The sequence below is a fragment of the Xenia sp. Carnegie-2017 genome, unplaced genomic scaffold, assembly GCF_021976095.1.
Source record: "Xenia sp. Carnegie-2017 unplaced genomic scaffold, XeniaSp_v1 HiC_scaffold_23, whole genome shotgun sequence".
In the NCBI taxonomy this organism is placed as follows: Eukaryota; Metazoa; Cnidaria; class Anthozoa; order Malacalcyonacea; family Xeniidae; genus Xenia; species Xenia sp. Carnegie-2017.
Window position 1 is genome coordinate 1,111,618 of NW_025813486.1, and position 19,102 is coordinate 1,130,719.

General features: G+C 33.9%; 1 protein-coding gene across 1 annotated transcript in view; it reads left to right on the plus strand.

The window, feature by feature from the left end:
- The first annotated feature begins 8 nt into the window (after positions 1–8).
- The window catches only part of LOC124449478, a 41,766-nt gene continuing 22,672 nt past the window's right edge, over positions 9–19,102 (plus strand). The window contains exons 1-8 of the mRNA XM_047000399.1: positions 9–569; positions 780–1,042; positions 1,349–1,592; positions 3,229–3,603; positions 3,811–3,901; positions 3,996–4,156; positions 17,885–18,010; positions 18,805–18,930. Coding sequence (XP_046856355.1) covers positions 53–569; positions 780–1,042; positions 1,349–1,592; positions 3,229–3,603; positions 3,811–3,901; positions 3,996–4,156; positions 17,885–18,010; positions 18,805–18,930 — 1,903 coding nt within the window. The 5' untranslated portion in view covers positions 9–52. The remainder of the gene's footprint in view (positions 570–779; positions 1,043–1,348; positions 1,593–3,228; positions 3,604–3,810; positions 3,902–3,995; positions 4,157–17,884; positions 18,011–18,804; positions 18,931–19,102) is intronic.

Sequence of the window (19,102 nt, forward strand, 5' to 3'; positions counted from 1 at the left end):
AGATAATATTTACACTGTTAAAATTAATGTGAGTGACAATGGTTCACCTGTTATGTTTACTACAACTAGTTTTAACATTACTGTGTTGAACATTAATGATCCTCCTTACGATATAAAACTTTCAAGTAACGAAGTGCTTGAAAATGTCAATATTGGTTTTGTTGTTGGTAATCTAACAGCTAGAGACGATGATCTTGATCAAAAACACACTTCAAATTTTGACTGGGAATTGGTTGACTCTGGTAATGGTTACTTCAAGTTGTTAGATAACATGATAGTTGTTGCAGAAAGCCTCGATTACGAAGAAAAGAAAAAACATCGTATAAAGGTAATATGTACGGACCGAGGTCATCCACCAAAATCTTCGTCTATCCAGAGTTTGTTTGTTTTTGTACGAGACATTAACGAATCACCCAAGGATATAATTTTGACGGGTAATCGCATCCCGGAGAATTGCATTCTGGGGTCGGTCATCGGCTACTTCGTTGCGACTGATGACGATAATGACACGTTAAAGTTTTATTTGAATCACAGCAGTGTTTTGGTTCGTGAAAAGTTTGCTCTACAAGGTTTGTATACATGGGGATTTTTTGATTTTTTATCCATAACCTTTGATAGCGTGATTTAGTTTTCTTCATTCTTTAATATCAAATACAAAAAAAAATTATCAGTTTAATAACAATAGATTAAATCAACACTGACTCTGAGTACTTTGAAAATTCCAAATTTTTATCTGTAGTTAGTAAATCCAGTTTTGTTTACATAAAAACTTCTTTCAGGTGTTCCAAACGTTGAAAATCGTACAATGAACGATAAATCAACTAATTTTTACTCGATTCCCCTCGTTGTTAACGGTTCTCTTGATTATGAAGAAAGAAACATGTACATTATTTGGTTGGCTGTCGCAGATCCTGTGAGAATGGCGCTCAAACAATTTAGGATCGAAGTAACCGATGTAAACGAAGCTCCAACTGATATTTTGATGTCTAAAAATTTTGTAGCAGAGAATTCTCCAGCTTCAACAGTGATTGGAAAGTTTTTGGTGAGTTAAACATCAATCGGTTGCTTAGATTTCGTGTTTGTAAAAAAGATATACCGAGATTCCCCGAAGGCAATGTTTTTGTTAAAAAATATAAATGCTTTTTTTAAGAATTCATTTTAACTGTCGCATTTTTCAATTCTTTCAAAACTTCACACTATCACTGTAACTTCGTAAAAGCAATTTCAATCCTAATCCAACACTAAACATATTTTAGTCAGAAAGAACTTATACTTAACAAGGAGACATACAATTACCTTATAAAAAACTTAGCCTAGAACATGCATTAAGAGTATACTTCTGTCACAGGTAAAAGATCCAGATGTAAAAAGTGTGCCACCTCAAATCCATATTTGCTCCCTCGAGAACTCATTAAATGGTGACGGAGATGAAGATGAGTTTTACATTACTCACGAAACTGATAGCAATTTTCTCCGAGTTAAATATAATAGCCTTCTCGATTTTGAAGAAAGAAATGTTTACAATATCAATGTCACTTGTAAAGATGCTGCTGGCCTCGATATTTCAAAGTCATTTAAAGTTTTCATCACTGGTAAGTCTAGCTTTTAACCCTGTACTTCCCAAGTTTTTTGATCCTATGAGTTTGGGATGATTTCATTGATGTTGTCAACGACAACGCTGGGAAAGAAAGGGTTAATCACATCGTGAGTGCTGTTTATGTTGAAGTTGGCTGGCAAAAATCAGTCAACTCTGAAGCCTTGAACTCTGAAATTTGGTGAAAGATCGTAATAGAAAATGTGCTTTAGTTGCTGAATTTTTGCTTAAGATAATATTTTTTCCTATTTTGTGCTGTCTGTTATTTGTCAGTTTTTGTATTCAATGTTGTTTTTACTTCAGTTTTTTATAACTCTCCTAACATGACCTATGTTGGCATTTTAACCGCTGACGATCCTGATGGTTCAAATCAGTCCTTTATTTACACTCTTGCTGATAATATTGCGTCTTTTGTCATTGGTGGAACCAATCATGATGAACTATTTCACTTAGGATCTGTTAATTACGAGCTTACACCAAGTTTAGTGGTACTCATAATTGTGAGAGATTGCGGTGGATTGCATTTTGAAAAGAATTTTACCATAACTGTTTTAGGTTTGTTTCTTTACGTTAAAGCCGTAAATAAATTAAATCTAGATTATGTTAGGTAACACCAAGTTTACAGAGTACTAGTCAGGGTGAACAATTTTCGTGTGACTGACGATTATATGTCATAATGTTTGGAAAGATTGATAAGGGGATGGTGGGATTAACATGATTCTAAATAAAAAAAGCGGTTCTTAAGAGGTTCTAAGAGTGGCTTAGGGATTACGTAGTTGCAAACACAAACACCAAATCAGTTACACAGTTTAGCTACATAGTATTGGAGTGACAAAAAGCATTAGGAATTGGGAGTCAATTTAAAACTACTCCCCGACAATGGCATGCTGGCAGGGGGTCATGCCCTCCCCCCAGCTGTTGATTTTGACGGTGCAGAAATGAATATGGGGCATCAAAATTTGAATTTGGGTTGGAAAAACGCATTAGACACTATGTAATCAGTAATATTCTATCCCCAAAGTCCAGGAAATGGAATTTTAGCTAGAGCTTCTTGATTTAAAAATGTTCCACGAGAGCATGCCTCTGACTCCCTCAGTACGACTCGCATCCGTTGTGCTCGGCTCGGGACTTCAGCACCCGTTTTTAAACGGTGTGGTATTAATGTTTATCAGTATTTTTGTTCTCTTCATGATGTACATTTAATGCTTTGTAAATTACCAAATATTTGTAATTTCCAGGGATCTTTGACAACACAAAATTGTCAACTAAAACAGGAAGATACCCTTAATTCGAAGACAATGAAAATATTATAGGGGTATCTACTAGTGTATGATTGTATTAATTAGTTGATCCACTGGCAGGCCTTTGTATACATTAATGGATCTACAAGTGGATCGTTGTATACATCAATGGATCTACTAGCGGGTCTTTGTATTTGTTGGCGGGGATCTACTAGTGAATTTTATAGACTGATCAATTTTACCTAGCAAAGCATTCTCTTTATTGTTGCCAAAGGTCGAGAACCGAAAATTCTTTGTTATTTCAACTCTCCACAAACCAATGTTCATTAATTGAATAATGTACTACACAAAATAGTTTAAGTTTAAGTGCTACATTGTCTTTATTACATACAGATGTAAACGAAGAACCCACGTCAATATGTCTCGTAGCCCCTCGCTCTGGTGAAGATTGTTCAGTTGTTGGTGAAATCTTTATCGAGGATTTGGATTATCCTCAAATACAATGTGGCTTAAATTGGACGGTTGATCTTCAGCCATATTCCGAGAAATTATCGGAATACACTTGTCAGATCAAGAAGGAGGAAGACACTTTAAGTGAAATTGCTAAAGTGATTAGTCATTTTTATGTTCGTGACAGTCCACCGAAATTGCACGTGAAGAAAAGTATATTTATTCGTGGAAACCTATCCTACAATGTTCCTATTTCATGTGAAAGTACCTTACATCCACGTCATACCCTGTCAAAAAACCTGGTCGTTCATATTCAAGGTAAAAAAAGCAATTGAATTTAAGACTGATACATAGAAGAAATAAGATAACGTGTGTCAGTGTAGTTAGTGATGAATGAACAACAGAGAACAAGAGCAGTCTTTACACTAACATATATAAGAAATAAGATAACGAGTGTCAGTGTAGGTAATGATAAGTGAAAGATCGAGAACAGTCTCAAAAATAAAAAATAATGTATTTTTCTAGTTCCCAATGATGACAACTGTCGTGATAAGGGACTTTGTGCTTCCTGTCCTCAGCCAAAATTCTGTCTATCGAATGTCAAAGCTGCTGGAAAGTAAATGCTTTGCATCACTCTGTCATCATTTTAATTTTTTACGTAATCTTATTGTTTCAAATATTTAAATATTTTCTGCTGTATAATTTACTAGATGTATTGATACAGAATATCTTTTGAACTTAACTGTGGATGCCCCTCCATCGTTGTTTAAAAAGCGTGGCTTTATAAAAGTGTTTGAACACTATGTTAAAGATTTGATTGAGGGAACTGAAAAAGAGAAGAGTCTAAAAGATTTAATTAAGGAGAAGGAAGGTAGGAATGACCTTCAGTAAATTTTTAAAAAACAGACTTAAAGGCGATGAAATTTTTTCCATTGGTTTACATGATCTAAATTTTTGAATTTTTCTATCCACTCTGCATCCCGGTATATTCTATGTTTGACAATTAACGGTAAAGGGGAGGGGGGAGTGCAAGGCACTCGAGTTCACTCTTAAGCTCTGTTGGGCCGTAGTGTAACATTACCATATCTTTTTAAGTAGCCTATATTCGTAGACATTTTGGGTGCAAAAAGAAAAATAAGAAAAAATAAGAAAAAAAGACAAAAATAAGAATTAGATAATGCAAGGTCTGGATTTGATGTTGCAGTCACTGATGTATATAGTGTTTTTATCGTGCTTTGTAAATTTCAGAGCAGCGTCATTTATTTCTCTACTAATAATATACATGAAAAAATTTCTCAATTTTGATTGGTTTAGAGGAGTGCAATTTATCGTAAATACCAGTGCAAAAATAGGAAACACAGTGCAAAAAAAAGGAAGTACAGTGCAATTTATTTTTGAAAAATGCCCTCCTGATTGGCTAGTCAAACAAAGAAATGATCTAAGAGTCCATCAAAATAAAACGCGGGAAAGTTAAATTATTTTAAACAAAGCAATTACAACGGCTGCCGTAAGTTTTAAGTAAGTTTTCTTTAGCGAAAAAGTTTACAATTCACCGTTTGCAAAGTGTTTCTGAATGAAAATAACAACACTGCTAAAAGTAGATACCTTGCTCTAGCTGCGTGTGCAGAAGGTATGGTGTTGTGAAAAGTAATATCCGACAGAATTTAAATATACGAGGCGGTTGATCGATGGTTAAACTCGCCGTCTGAAATGTACGTACGCTGAAGTTAAAAATCAACAGAATTGAGAAATTTTTTCATGTAGATTATTAAGCTCTTAATGACCAAGCGCAAAGTCTTTACGGAGAAATAACGGACCGAGGTGTTTTTGTACTGACAGAGTCCGTATTGCGAGGTTTGTACAAAAAGACAGAGGTCCGATATTTCTCAGTAAAGACCGAGAAAGCGAGGTTATTAAAAGGTTTATTATATAGCATTATTTGACCTGAAACGAAGCTTGCTTCTTTCTCGTCCTTGCTGTTTTTTACGGGTTGATTTTCACTTTTCTAGTTTTCGTCCGTAAAAATAAACTCGTTTCAAATTGTATCGTCTGGATAGTTTAACTGTTTTTCAAGTGTTTTTCCTTCGAATCACATTCGCAAATGGTTTTTCTTTGTTTTTTTTTGCGTTTTGCTATTTGCTTTACGAAGTTTGTTTACATTTGACTGTAAAATTACGCGTTTTGGACCGTGGTCGATTACGGGAAAATAGAGAGCTTTAGCAAAGACTACGAGTACGACTACGAGTACGAATTACGTCATTTTGGCGCGAAAACATTGTTGCGACAAAAACACGTAGCCGTCATCAATCTGAGTACGATGTTTTGTAAAAAATTCAACTAAGAAAAATAGTTGCACCAAACTGTTTAAAAACAGTCAAACACACAGAAGCATGAAATAATGTATAAGTTTGATGAGATTGACAGGTCTACTAAAGAATGCAGTTTGATTTTCACTTTTAAAAGGTTAAAATGTCATAAAATAACTTAAATGTTACAGCCAAAATATGCGTTTCTCTACCGTCGATTTTTTTTATTTTCATGTGTGTGTACTGTGTTTTCACGCAATGCTGAAGCATTATTTTCACATGTATGCTGTCGGTATCGTAAATGTTTTCTTTCACTTGTTATCGTTCATATAAACAGTATTGGAAATCAGGAGGGAGTGAATATTGAAAAAAATTTTTAAAGTGGAAGTTTTGACCACCAATATCCGCCCCAGTGAACTCCATATATATATATATCTGGAATGATAACGACAATACATTTTATAGATATAAAATTGAAGCCAAAGTCCTAGTCTCTGCGCGGTTTGTACGTCAGTTCCAGTCCTTCAAAGTCGAATATAAACGCGGTTTGTACGTTAGTATCATTCCCCTGAGTGCCAAACATACACGGCCAATATAAATTTGAATACAAATTGCGAAAGCATAAACATATAAACAACATCACGACAAACAACACACGAGGCCAACTCCTCGCAAAAGGTTATTTTTTACAGCTGAAACTTTACTACAGTGAGTTCGTTGTAACTTACAACTTGTAACGAGGAAAAGCCAACTGAAAATTACACTGTATGCTAAAAAGACAATACAATAGAAATTATAACGAGAAAATATTCAAGCATAAATTTTTCTTTCGTCGGAAGGTAAATTTATAAACGGTGTCAGACAGTGTTTGTCTTTTTTGTCATTTCAGTGGATTTAAAGATCTGTTTTTCCGAAGAAAAAAGAAACTTGAACATCCAGTTTCATAAAAAATATTGAGTCTATAACTCGCATTTTTACTTTTTACAGAGCGATTGTATTTTTTATCAATTTTGATAGTGCTTGAAATACTAAATGGTTGTCATCTCGATATCAATAATTGAATATCCTTAAAGACTTTGCTTGTTTGTAAATGTAGATCATCCAGGTTGGTATAGTCCTGAGAAGGACTGTTTTTGCAGAGTCATTTTTTTGACTCTGAAAATGACTACCGCTAAGGTTGTCGAAACGTCAGTCTACAAAAACAAAAACAGTCCTTCTCAGGACTATATCAACCTGGACGATCTACATTTACTAACATGTAACGATACTCCCGGGTTCAAACCAAAGACTTTGATATGTTTTAAAGGAAAACCGCAGCGTAAGAGCAGATCGACCAAGTTCTCCTCACCTTGCTTCTCGATTTATCACTTTGATTCACTTTCCGTGAACCTTTTCATTCCAAAAATTTCGTTATTTTTACGCTCTGATCAAGATCCGAACTCTACCATTATCAAGGGACAAATGATTAAAAAAAATTAAAATGAACACGCGAGAGACTTGAGCCTGACGTGTAATGACGAATGATGACGACAAATATTTTTTTGGCTTCAATTTTTGGCTTCGGTTATCATTCCAGTTATTTAAATGTCGAGTTCACTGATCCGCCCTTACCGCCATGTTTTTGACCACGGGGTCCAGGCCCCTTTTCCCCTCCATGTCTTATAGCACTCAATGACGACAACGAGTACGAAGTTTGACCGTGTAAGAGAATGGCACGAGGAAGTTTGTTGTCGTTATCGCTTCGTCAAAATTTTGCTTTAGTTGTAAACAACAGAACGAGCCTTTTTATTGTGTAAAACACCGACGTTTGCGATGCAACTACGGCTCTATTTGTCAATAATTATATCAATGAATCGGTAATACTGGTTTTGCGAGAATATAGGACTCTTTAGACTGAAAAATCTTCACTATTTTAAGTTTTATGTACGACATATTTATACTATGTTATTGTTTGTTTACCTTTCACTTTGCGTACGAAATACATGAAAGTTTTGCAGGTCATATTTTCCTTTTTAATGTACATCTGCGCTCAAAAAGGGTTCTAAATTAAAGCCTTGATGCTCGAAATTAGAGCTGTAAACTAATTTCTTACAGAATGAAGAAATATACCTACTTTCTTTGCTTAAAAAGAGATAAAGTAAATGGTTTGAGCCTGGGAGTATCGTTATATGTTTGTAAATGATGATCGTCCAGGTTAATAAAGTCCTGAGAAGGACTGTTTTTGTTGTTGACTGAAGTTTCAACAACCTTAGCGGTAGTCATCTTCAGAGTCAAATGAGGAGTAAACGTCAGGTTAGCCGTATTTGTTATCTGGTTCTTACGTCATTGTATTGTGTGTACAGGAAATGTGTATTGTCGTTGTGGATTAGTTTGAAGTGAAATATTTTATTTTTAGTTGTGATGTTTGATTTAGGTGTGACGTTTTTAGTTGTAATGTGTGGGTGTCAATTTTGTATTGTCATTGTGAATTAGTGCTCACATTGAATCGTACTCAGATTGATGACGGCAACGTGTTTTTGTTGTTGCAACAATGTTTTCGCGCCAAAATGACGTAATCGTACTCGTAGCATTGAGTTCTATAATAACTGGAGCGGCTATCTCAAGCGCGACCTTAGATATCTGATGACGCCAAAAAAATTTCGGATTTCGTCCGTTGCCGCTGAGATTTGCCGAAATTGACCGCTTTTCCGAAAATTTCACAATTTCCCACTCCCTCCTGAGGAAAGAGTGAAGAAAATGTATGTGTGTATTTGGGATTCGGCAAGCAATTTTTTGATGAAAATCACGATAAAAACCTACAATTCGTAACAGCGAGTCAACCTAGCTTTCCAGTTATCGGCTCCTACGAGGATGTATTTATAACTATCGATGAAAGAGCTATATGTCGGCTACACATCAATGAATGCAGATATGCGTCGTTTTTTTACCAGCGTCAAACTTGTTTGATCGATTAAACTCTTTAGTCTACACAAAAAAGTATATCATAGCTCATCTCCACAGTGGTTCACGGGAGAGAATTTAGCTTATTTGTTATCATTGCTATTTTGCTTCTTTTCGAAAGGCAATGGCTTTTTCGCCACAATTGTAGGATTTTACTTGTTTCTTTAAAAAGTAAATATTAAATCTCTGGATATTTACGGATTTTCTGTAATTGAGTTTCATATTAAATTTCAAAAAGACTCAAGTCTGCATAGGTTTGGTAAATGAAAACAAACAATATTGTATAGAAATTACTTTAAGTAACCATTTTGTGATGTTCTGAAGTGCAACTGCATCAAATACTTGTAAAGTTGTAGCACATTTTGATTTTGTTGTATTGATATATAAATTGGGCAAAATGCAAATAATCATCAAAACACTTATGCTTCCAATGGTGTTTGTAATTCATTTTTAGTTTTAATACTTCTACCCTTCTTTTTCACTTTGTTTTGTTTTTCCTATATTTGCATTATAAGTGCACGATTTGAATGAGTAACACAGTTTTCACTTCAATAATAAATTTTATAAGCAGTTGGTAGTGCATTTTGTTCTCTGAGTATTCACATTTGGTGTTTTCTTCATACATGAATGATGAAATGCATATGGATATGTCATAGCAAGGCAATAAATAGCAAGGCTTAAAAGCTTTCTAGAAATTATAAAGTTATTGGATTATATTACCTCTATATCATCAATCTCATGAAAAGAAATAAGAAGCAAAATATTTGTAGAAAAGCTTTGAAAAGTGAAAAACATTTATTTAAAAAAGCAGCAATGATGCATATGATAAATCTCCATTCTGTACTCTAATAGGTAAATAAGCTCAAACTGTTTCTTAAAGAAATATTAGAAATATATAAGAAAAATACAGTACAGTAATTTTAAAGGTTTCATCACTGAATCTTTAATGCTTCAGTATAGTGCATTAGATATTAGTAACATTTAAACAACACTCAACTAAAATATTTTGATAAAGATATGACATGATTTAAACATTAAGTTATATAAAACCCAATGGCTTATACAGTTTGATGCTTCACATCTGCATCGAGTCATCATCAATCTCAGTACAAATGTTTACATAGACACAAACTTTATGGCCTTTCCATTTTATATGTTGTGAATTGACATTTAATTAAGCATCAAAACACACACAACCTTCTTGCCATCTTTTTTTGGTTCATGAACTTTAACTTCAAAGCATTCAAGGCATCATTAGTGAATCCATTGTCTCCATCCATAGAATTTGACCATGATCAACTTAAATAAATCTGGATAAGGCAGACAATAAATCAATTATCTTTACAGCATTATCATTTTTTTAAGACTCTGCCTGGTCAATAACATCTTCCAGTCATCTTTACTACTTGGTCTTCCCTGCATGTTGTCAGCAAATAGAGCATAACAAGCTCTGCTCCAAATCATGGGTACTGTTGGGGCTGATCATTTCTTTTTGATACTTGTCACAGAGCAAAATGTGTGCAGGGTCTTTTCTGCTTTAGGGAAACTATTTTGCAAATAGGTAGGTAAATTTACGATTTCATGCATTAACAAATGACAGAAAAGTATGCAGAATTTTATAGACAAAAACAGGAAAACATCAGTATATTTGGCGTTCAAGTCAGTCTTAAAAATTACGATCTTAAATATGTATTTTATGGCTTTTCAAGTGCATGTATAATTGCTTTTCAATCGTTGACGGACTAACAAAACAAACAACTACCTCACCTGTGAGAAGCGATATGTTCCTTTTTGTGGAAACTACGACATCCAACAATTGAACGATTGAAGTGTTGGCATTATAAAAGAAATGGCAAAAAAGAATCGTCACAGATTATGGAACTAACGATATCCATATTCTGTGATATCGTGTTTGTTTTTGAAAAATTCTTTATAATTTACTATAGACACCAGGGGTAGGTCGAGAATATTATTTTTCTGCAAAGCGATCATTTCAGCGGAAATACGTCCGTTGGCCGCCATTTTTTTGGCGACCTCGCCCCAGTAAAGTTAGCCGCTCCAGTTATTATAGAACTCAATGGTCAGAGCCCTCTATAAGAAAGAGTTGGGACCATTGAGTTCTATAAGACCTGGAGGGGAAACCTCAACCAAATTACTATAAATTATTAGCGCGCGGCCGCGTGGTCAAAAACATGGCGGATTTTGGTTGTCAAAGTCAGCAGAAAGACGCGGGCTCATAAAATGAAATTTTTTTCGCCCACCCGGATTTGACAACCACAATTGCGATTATATAAAATATCAATGCCAAGCACAAAAACTTTAGAAATTTTATCTTTAAAACATGCTGCAAACTTGTTTGGTATACGGATGCTGAAGTAATGCCAGAAAAGGAAACATTTCATGACACCGGTAAGCAACGTAAGATTGTTTACTATTTAAAGTGTTCAGTGTTTTGTTTAAGTCAATACTTGAAGTGTGATGGCATATATTTTGTGAATGTTTTTACTCCTAAGTTATAATTTAAGTTATGTTCATCCAGTCTTATTTGTTCTTTACTTAATCGATTGCTAGACGAGGCAAAGCAACCAGTTCTTATCGAGATATGCATATCTTAAAACTCCTTGTTTCAACTGAGTTGAAATGGAGGATTTTTTCATGATATTTTTCTGAAAATATGAAGCAAATATTAAGGACAGAGCTGTATTGAAATCAAATGCAGTGCAGGATTAATTAATGAGCTCTTTGGTACATGTCGCACAATAAAAATTACCTGTATTAAACAGCTAGCCTGGACAATTTGACAGATTTGGACAAGCATGATGATGGTGTAAAGGTTTGCTTTATGCTAAAAGTTTTATAAATGCCATCTGGTGTTTCTGTAAATGAATTGTTTGTTACACAGTGTAGTAAACAGGTTAGTACATCAAAATCAAGATAAAAACTACTTTGTTCAATAATGTGCCAAATTTTGCTCCTACCTTGAAATATTTGCTCAAGAAAAGCTTATCATGACATGCATGAAACATTAAATACAGTACTGCATCATCTGACAAAATCCATACGTTTTTCAATTCCAGGTGATTAAAATTCACATAAGATGCATTGGTTGCAATGAAGTTGAATGTGGAAGAAGCAAAATTGATGGCAAAGAACTTTTATGTCTTTGAAGAATTACGATATCATTTAAAAGAATAAGAGTAGCAATCTAGTAAAAGAAGCCACATCTGCCTTCAACATGAGACTTTTCCAATTATGTATAGTTACTTTGTACAAAATACTATTTTAGATAAACTTGATTTTTAAGTCATTCACTGATATTTTTACCAAAAGACAAAAAGAAAAATTCAAAGGCATAATGTAAAATTCAAAAATTGTCAAGTTGTTTGAACCTAGAAAAAATTAGTATAGGTAACTGTAATTTGTAAGGACACAAAAGAAAAGTAGTGCAAGAAGGTTAGCATTTTTGAGAATTAATAAGTTCTTGACATACATTACACAAGGCCATAATATTATAAATAATGTCTGTATAATAACAATTATACAACATGCTAAATATCTTCACCTACATTATAATTATTTAAACAGGTTTGCCTTCATGCAGCAATAAGAAAAGTGTTATGTCAGAGAAACCAATGCACTTTGATTTAAGAAATAGTATTTTCAATGGGAAATTAAAGTAGTTCTGTTCAGTAGTAGATCCATGGTTGTCAATAACAATCCAGTTTCTAATATCTTGGCTCAAAACAGAACCAGCAACATGATTAGAGAATTTCTGAATTTCGTTCTTTTGCTCTCCTAGTTCAAGATATTTTCCTCATAAGTTCTCAGTAGATTTATCAGAATATCATAATACTTTATAAGACATCCAGAATCAATCCTACCAAAAAAAACTCAAAAAATTACATACCTACTAATAATATATTTCCAGTCGACTTAAGTCGTAGGGGTAAGCTAACTTTTTCTAACTCCTTTTTGGAGATTTTAACTAAGATTTACCCATCTATTCAAGAAAGACAGTTGCACCAAGCTGTTCACAAACAGTCAAAAACACAAGTAATGCGCATGGGATTATGCATTAAAGCTTAACAACACATTGACATTGTAAAGATTGCCGTTTGATATTTATTTCTAATATAGCTAAAGCATTACTTGACAAAATATACGTTATTTTACAGTAGATTTACCTCATTTAAATGTGTGTGTCTATTTCACAAAAATCTGAAGCATTATTTTCAATATTTTATGCTTACGGTATCGTGGTTGTTTTCGCTGGTTGTCATTACTATGAGCAGTAATAGAGATCCGTTTCGGGAGGGAGCGAATGTTAAAAATTTTTCTCAAAGTGGAAGTTTTGACCATTGAGCTCTATAAGACCTGGAGGGGCAAAGGGGCCTGGGCCTCGTGGTCAAAAACATGGCGGTAATGGCGGATTTTGGTGGTCAAAACTTCCACTTTAAATAAGTATCATAAGTGTATTGTCATTACCTGATAAATCTACTGAAAACTCATAAAGAGAGTGTGTTGAACTAGAAGAGCTACAAAAAAGAAAAAAATTCAAAACACCATGACACTGTTGCTTGGTAATTTGTATTTTGTAAACAGCTTGGCAGAATCTTGGATCTGTTACTGAACAGAACAACATTAATTTTCCATTGAAATTACAAACTTGGAAACTAAAGTGCATTGGTTTCTCTGACCAAAACACTGTCTATTGCTGCATGAAGGCAAAAAAGCTAATTGACAAGGTAGGCGAAGAAATTTATCAAGTTCTATAGATATTATTGTGCATTACTTACAGTTTTTTGGAATTGTGTAATATATGTCAAGAACAAGATATAATTTTTCAAAAATACTAACCCTTTCGTGCACTACTACTCTTCTGTTCTGCTTAAACAACTTACAGCTACCAATACTAATTATTTATATGTACAAACTGACATTTGGGAATTAAATGATAAACAACTTGTTAAATCTTTGTATTTTACATCAAGCCTTTGAATTTGTTTCTTTTATCTCTTGGTAAAAAAATATTAATGAAAGACTTACAAATCAAGTTTCTCGAAAATAGTATTTTGTACAAAGAAACTAAATAATTGGAAAGGTCACATGTTGAAGACAGACTTTGCTTCTTTGACTAGGTTGCTTGACCATGAGCAAATTTAAATTTGTTTACAATTTGTTTAAAGAATTCTTTTTATTGATTTCTACTAATTCTTCATAAGACACAAAGAATTTCTTTACAATCTATTTTTGCTTCCTCTACATTCAACTTCATTGTAACCAATGAATCCGATGTGAATTTGTGGATCACCTGGAATCATACCAAGTATGGATTTAATGAGATGAGACAATGATATGTTTAATTTTTCATGCATATTAATGATATAATCATAAGCTACTGTTGAAAAAAAATTTCAAGGTAGAAACAAATCTTAGCACATTGTTCAACACACTACTTTCATCTTGGTTTTGAAGTATTAACCTGTTTACTATAACAATAAATACTTCATTTACAGAAACGCTAAGTAGTACTTTAAAATTGTTAGCATAAATCCAACTTTCCAATCTCATTATACTTGTCTACACCATACAGTCAGTCAAATTGAGCAGGCCAACAGTTTAATAGTTATTTTTATTATACAACATATACCATAGTTCTCATTAATTTTGCATGGCACTGCATTCAATTTCAACACGACTCTGTTGTAAACTTTCCCTTCATCGTTTCAAAAAAAAACGTGAACAAATTATGCCCCATTTTTGGGAGTTAAATTCAATTCAAATCAGGAGAGTTTAGCTTGATGCCTCGATCATGATACAAGATGGATGCAAAACTCGATGAAAATTGACAGCTTCGACACGTCTGGCGAGCGATTAAGTGAAGAACAAACAAGACTGAACCAAAATAACTTTAAATTAAAACTTAGTAGTAGAAACACTCTTCAAGTATCGTGTTAAAAACAAAATAGTAAAACTAATACTGTGCTACTTACCTGAGTCAAGAAATATTCCTTTTCTGTCGCTATTTCAGCATCCGCAAACCTCAAAAGTTGGCAGTTTAATAAATAAAATTTTAAAAAAGTGTTTATGTTAGGAAAATAAGTAGTTTTGATATTTTCTATACTCGCAATTGTGGTGGTCAAATCAGGGTGGGCGACAAAAATTTTATTTCATGAGCCCGCGTCTCTCCACTGACTTTGACCACCAAAATCCGCCATGTTTTTGACCACGCGGCCGCGCGCTAATAATTTATACTAATTTTGTTGACGTTTCCCCTCCAGTTATTATAGAACTCAATGGTTTTGACAACCAAAATCCGCCATTACCGCCATGTTTTTGACCACGAGGCCCAGGCCCCTTTTCCCCTCCAGTTATTATAGAGCTCAATGGTTGGGACATCTATTGTTATCCGTTTAGCTTACGTTGATTGGGCAATATTGATCACCTGATCAATTTCCGCTCAGTTTTGAAATTTGAGCTAGTGTTTATATAACAATTGCTGCTAGTAATACAGTATTTTGATAATATTGCGTTTTTTATGAATAAGTTTGTAATTACTGATTGTTGACGGCTACTAAATGTCATTACATATCGCAAGAATCGAGGATACGAAAAAAATGAAAGAAATGCCTTTACGTCGAACTTACGTAATTTGATTGCGTATGGTGATTGTTGTGCTGAACTGCTTTTGATATAAGGTTCAATTAACTGACTCAAGTAGAGAAACATTTTTGGGCCAAATAACATTGCAAAGTTCGTGCTGATGCACAGGGGCGGATCTAGGATTTTTCAAACATCAGTCTTAAAACGTCGAAGACGCTCCGCACCTGGGGGGGTCTGAGGCATTCTCCCCTGAGAAATTTTGAATTTCAGAGCCTTGAAAATGCCATTTTCAGCGTTTTAGAGCAATACAAAATGTATTTGTGGGCATCGTTTTTGCGTAAAAACAACACATTTTGCTTACGTTTTTTTCAAAAAAAAAAAAATGAAGTGAACAATACTTGAATGTTTTGCCAAATATTTAGGCTCATTATCATGCCAAATATATGGCTTATTAGCATGTCTAGGAACGTAAAATTTATTTTACAATAATGCTATTCAAAAACAGATATAGTCTTTAAAAATTTCTACCAAGTTGTCAGGCATAGACCCCCTAGAGACCCCCATTCAAACCTCTATGTAATGAGTAGTTAAGTTAGAAATTTGGTACTACAAGTGACAGTTCATAGATATAGAAAAGCTCAGACTTCAAACCATGCAAGTTTATTGTAACCCTTTACCCATCTCCACATCAGTGCCAGCAAATTCACCTTTTGAGAAAAACTCAAAATTTTTTCTGCCAAAGGTTAAGCAAAATTATCAGAGTGAAAATTTGCAGTTAAGGACAGCTTAATGCCATAAATGTTTATTAGGCATTTCACTAGACTATTATCTCCTGTAAGTATATGCAAGGTGTGCTATATAGCAATCACTAGTAGCATTGTATTTGCAAATACAAACAGAATGTAACCAACATGTCTTTAATTATATAATTACATGAATGTTAAAATTGGTTCATGTGTCATGCTTACTGGTTATGATAAATATCTTTTCATATGATCAAAGCTTGTTTAAATGTAAATCAGAAATAATTTAGTTTAGAAATTATAATGATCATCAGAAAATTACCTAGTGATCATGAAAATACTTTGCTGTTTTGCCAAATTTCAAGGTTTATCTGCATACATAGAAAGACATTTTTACTTTATAGAAAATGCTTTTCATACATCAATAGCCCTTTGGAATTTATGGCAAACAATCTGGTATGAGCCTTTGATTAACACACCTTTACATCTCTACATGAGGTGTTCAGTTAGAAAAGGGGACAATATGTGACATGGGACAACATTCCATGTATGTGAAATACTCAGGTTTAATACCATTCCAGTCAAATTGTCAAAATAAAAAGCTTCATGGATCAGAAGACTCAAAATCACAGGTTATAGTAAACAGCTTCTCATGTAATCAATGTTAGTTTTCTCAAATCTTAAACAATATGTAGTATAACTGTCCAATGATTGAATGATCAATGATCATAAACTGAAAAGCCCCAAACATTTGTTTATGATAAAGTAAATAATAGTATGGCGCCTTATGGCTACAGATTTTTTGTCCATTGAAATATATTTGCAGGAATGTAGGATTTCGCTGCCATATAACGGCCACGATTCCCCAAGCACTAAAGAAATCATAGCTAAAAGTCCTTCGTCAACAACAATTTTAGAAGCATCAATCTGCTTACCATACGCCATATTGACATAAATCGCATCACACACTCGCATAAATTGATTTTGATATATTACATTCATGCATACACTTCACTTGTCCTTTACTTACGATTTTGGATGTAAATTTCTGCTGATAAAACTCAAAACAATGTTGGCTTTTTTGAACATCAATGACTGAAATGTCGCTCGCGAGATCGTCTTTGCCAAGCATTTAAAATTTATCCATAAATTTTCACCCTCTTGAAAAATTCACATTTTGGACAGCAGCATTCATGTCAATATATGAATTTGTAAAAGATTTCCATAAATTCCATCTGATTGTAGTTTAGTTTCTATCATGCTTATAAAAATTACTATAAAACGATCAAACATTCAATTCAGACAGTGAGCTTGACTATGTTAGTTCAGTTGGCTATCAGTCGAAATCCGTCAAACCAATCACAATAAAGCAAAAATTCAAATGAACTAATCGTAAGATAGCAATTGGACTCCCTTATACGTCCGGCCACCCTTATTATCAGTCGGGACCATTCCAGACTGTCCATTGATCTGGCTATTGACCAATAAAATAAGCGTTTTTGACGTTCATAGACTCCTTTATCCGTCGAACTAGTCAAGCCACCCCGCTTATCAGTCGGTTATTCCAGGTCAATTAAAATTCAACTGATCTGGTTACCAACGAGATATTCATTGGATTAGTCATTAGTTTTCAACAATAAATAATGCGGGATTTTTATCACGAAGTAAATGCGATAAGAAAATAAGAATAATTAATGATTTTTTAATTAATATGAATAGGTAATTTTTGAATTTCAAACATCAGTCGCGCGACGGATTAGACATACTCTAGATCCGCCCCTGCAGAATTCAATGGCATGATATTCTATTTTACCTATACTAATGTGGAGACTTAGATTCAGATATCAGGTTAAAGTCATCGATAATTAATGCATCATGAAAAGTATCACATTTGCTATACATTTGACTTCTATTGCGCATTCATTGTTCCGAAAATGTGAGCATATCATTTTACATAAACATGTTTTCCTTTCTCTATCTTCTGTAAATTATTGTATTTTGTTTTAGTGGCAGCGATTTGTGGCACTCCAAAAGATGATTGTCACAGGTATGCCACGTGTGCAGACACGGGACCTGGTGAATATTCATGTACTTGTAACGATGGCTATACCGGAGATGGAAAGATTTGTTTGGGTGAGAGATCTATTCGCATGCTTGTATAATAGAGCTTCTAGTTTTTAGAATAAACTCTGGCTTGTTGTGCTTTCATTTAAAGTCATTCTGCTATCATAAATGACTGGCTTCAAACTCATAGTCTCTAAAATGCATTTCTCTAAAGTTTAGAATTTAGAGCTGCTGTCAACTGAGCAAATAATTGAGTGTTTTAGAAAAGAGAAGTCGTGTCATATCTAATGACTGGTCCAAAATACTTACACACCTTTAAATATTGTTTTTATATTGCCTTTCGACCTGCTCTAACTTTGACTCTCTTTTGTTGTCATTCAAATATCAGCCAATTTGATACTATACAGATGTATGTGTGTGAAACAATGAGCCTGTTTTGTTTTCCCAGTACGTATACCATGGCACAATAGCATATATTGACAGGAGTTTCTCATAAACTGTGTGTAAATGCGGGTGAGGAGTAAGTTGGTAAAAGATTTATGTTTATAGGAAAATTCAGTCCTTGCAAAAAGACTAAATTTCTAGTTAGACTCGTATCAAATGACAGAGAAAAGAGCAAGAGGTTTTGATAATGCAATGAAATTGTTAATAGGAATGCAACATACAAAAATTTTAGCTATTTTATGAAGCATTCAGTGAAGTTTTAAAATACAGCGCGTGACTATCTACGGCAGCTTTTGAAAGAATGTTATATGCAGTGCGGTGTTTGAAATTAAATGAAGATATGATCTTCGCACCTTGCTGGACAGGTCTAATGAACCTGAAGCAGCTTTTGTTGATTAATTATTCAATTTTTGTTTCAGCCATTAATAATTGCGAAACTGATTTCAATAACTGTGGTGAAAATGCGTCATGTATTAACATGGGTCCCGGCGTTCACATGTGCTCTTGTGATGCAGGTTATACTGGCAGTGGACGAAGTTGCCAAGGTAAAATAATATATTCAATACTAAAACCTAAACTTGATTTCGTTGTGGTTACAACTGTTAGAGAAGCAATTGTTTCTGAAATAAAATTTTCGTGGCAACTTTTAAAAACAACTTGCATAATGTGTTATGAATATGTTAATATGTCTATGTCGGTGTAAATTATGATAATTGT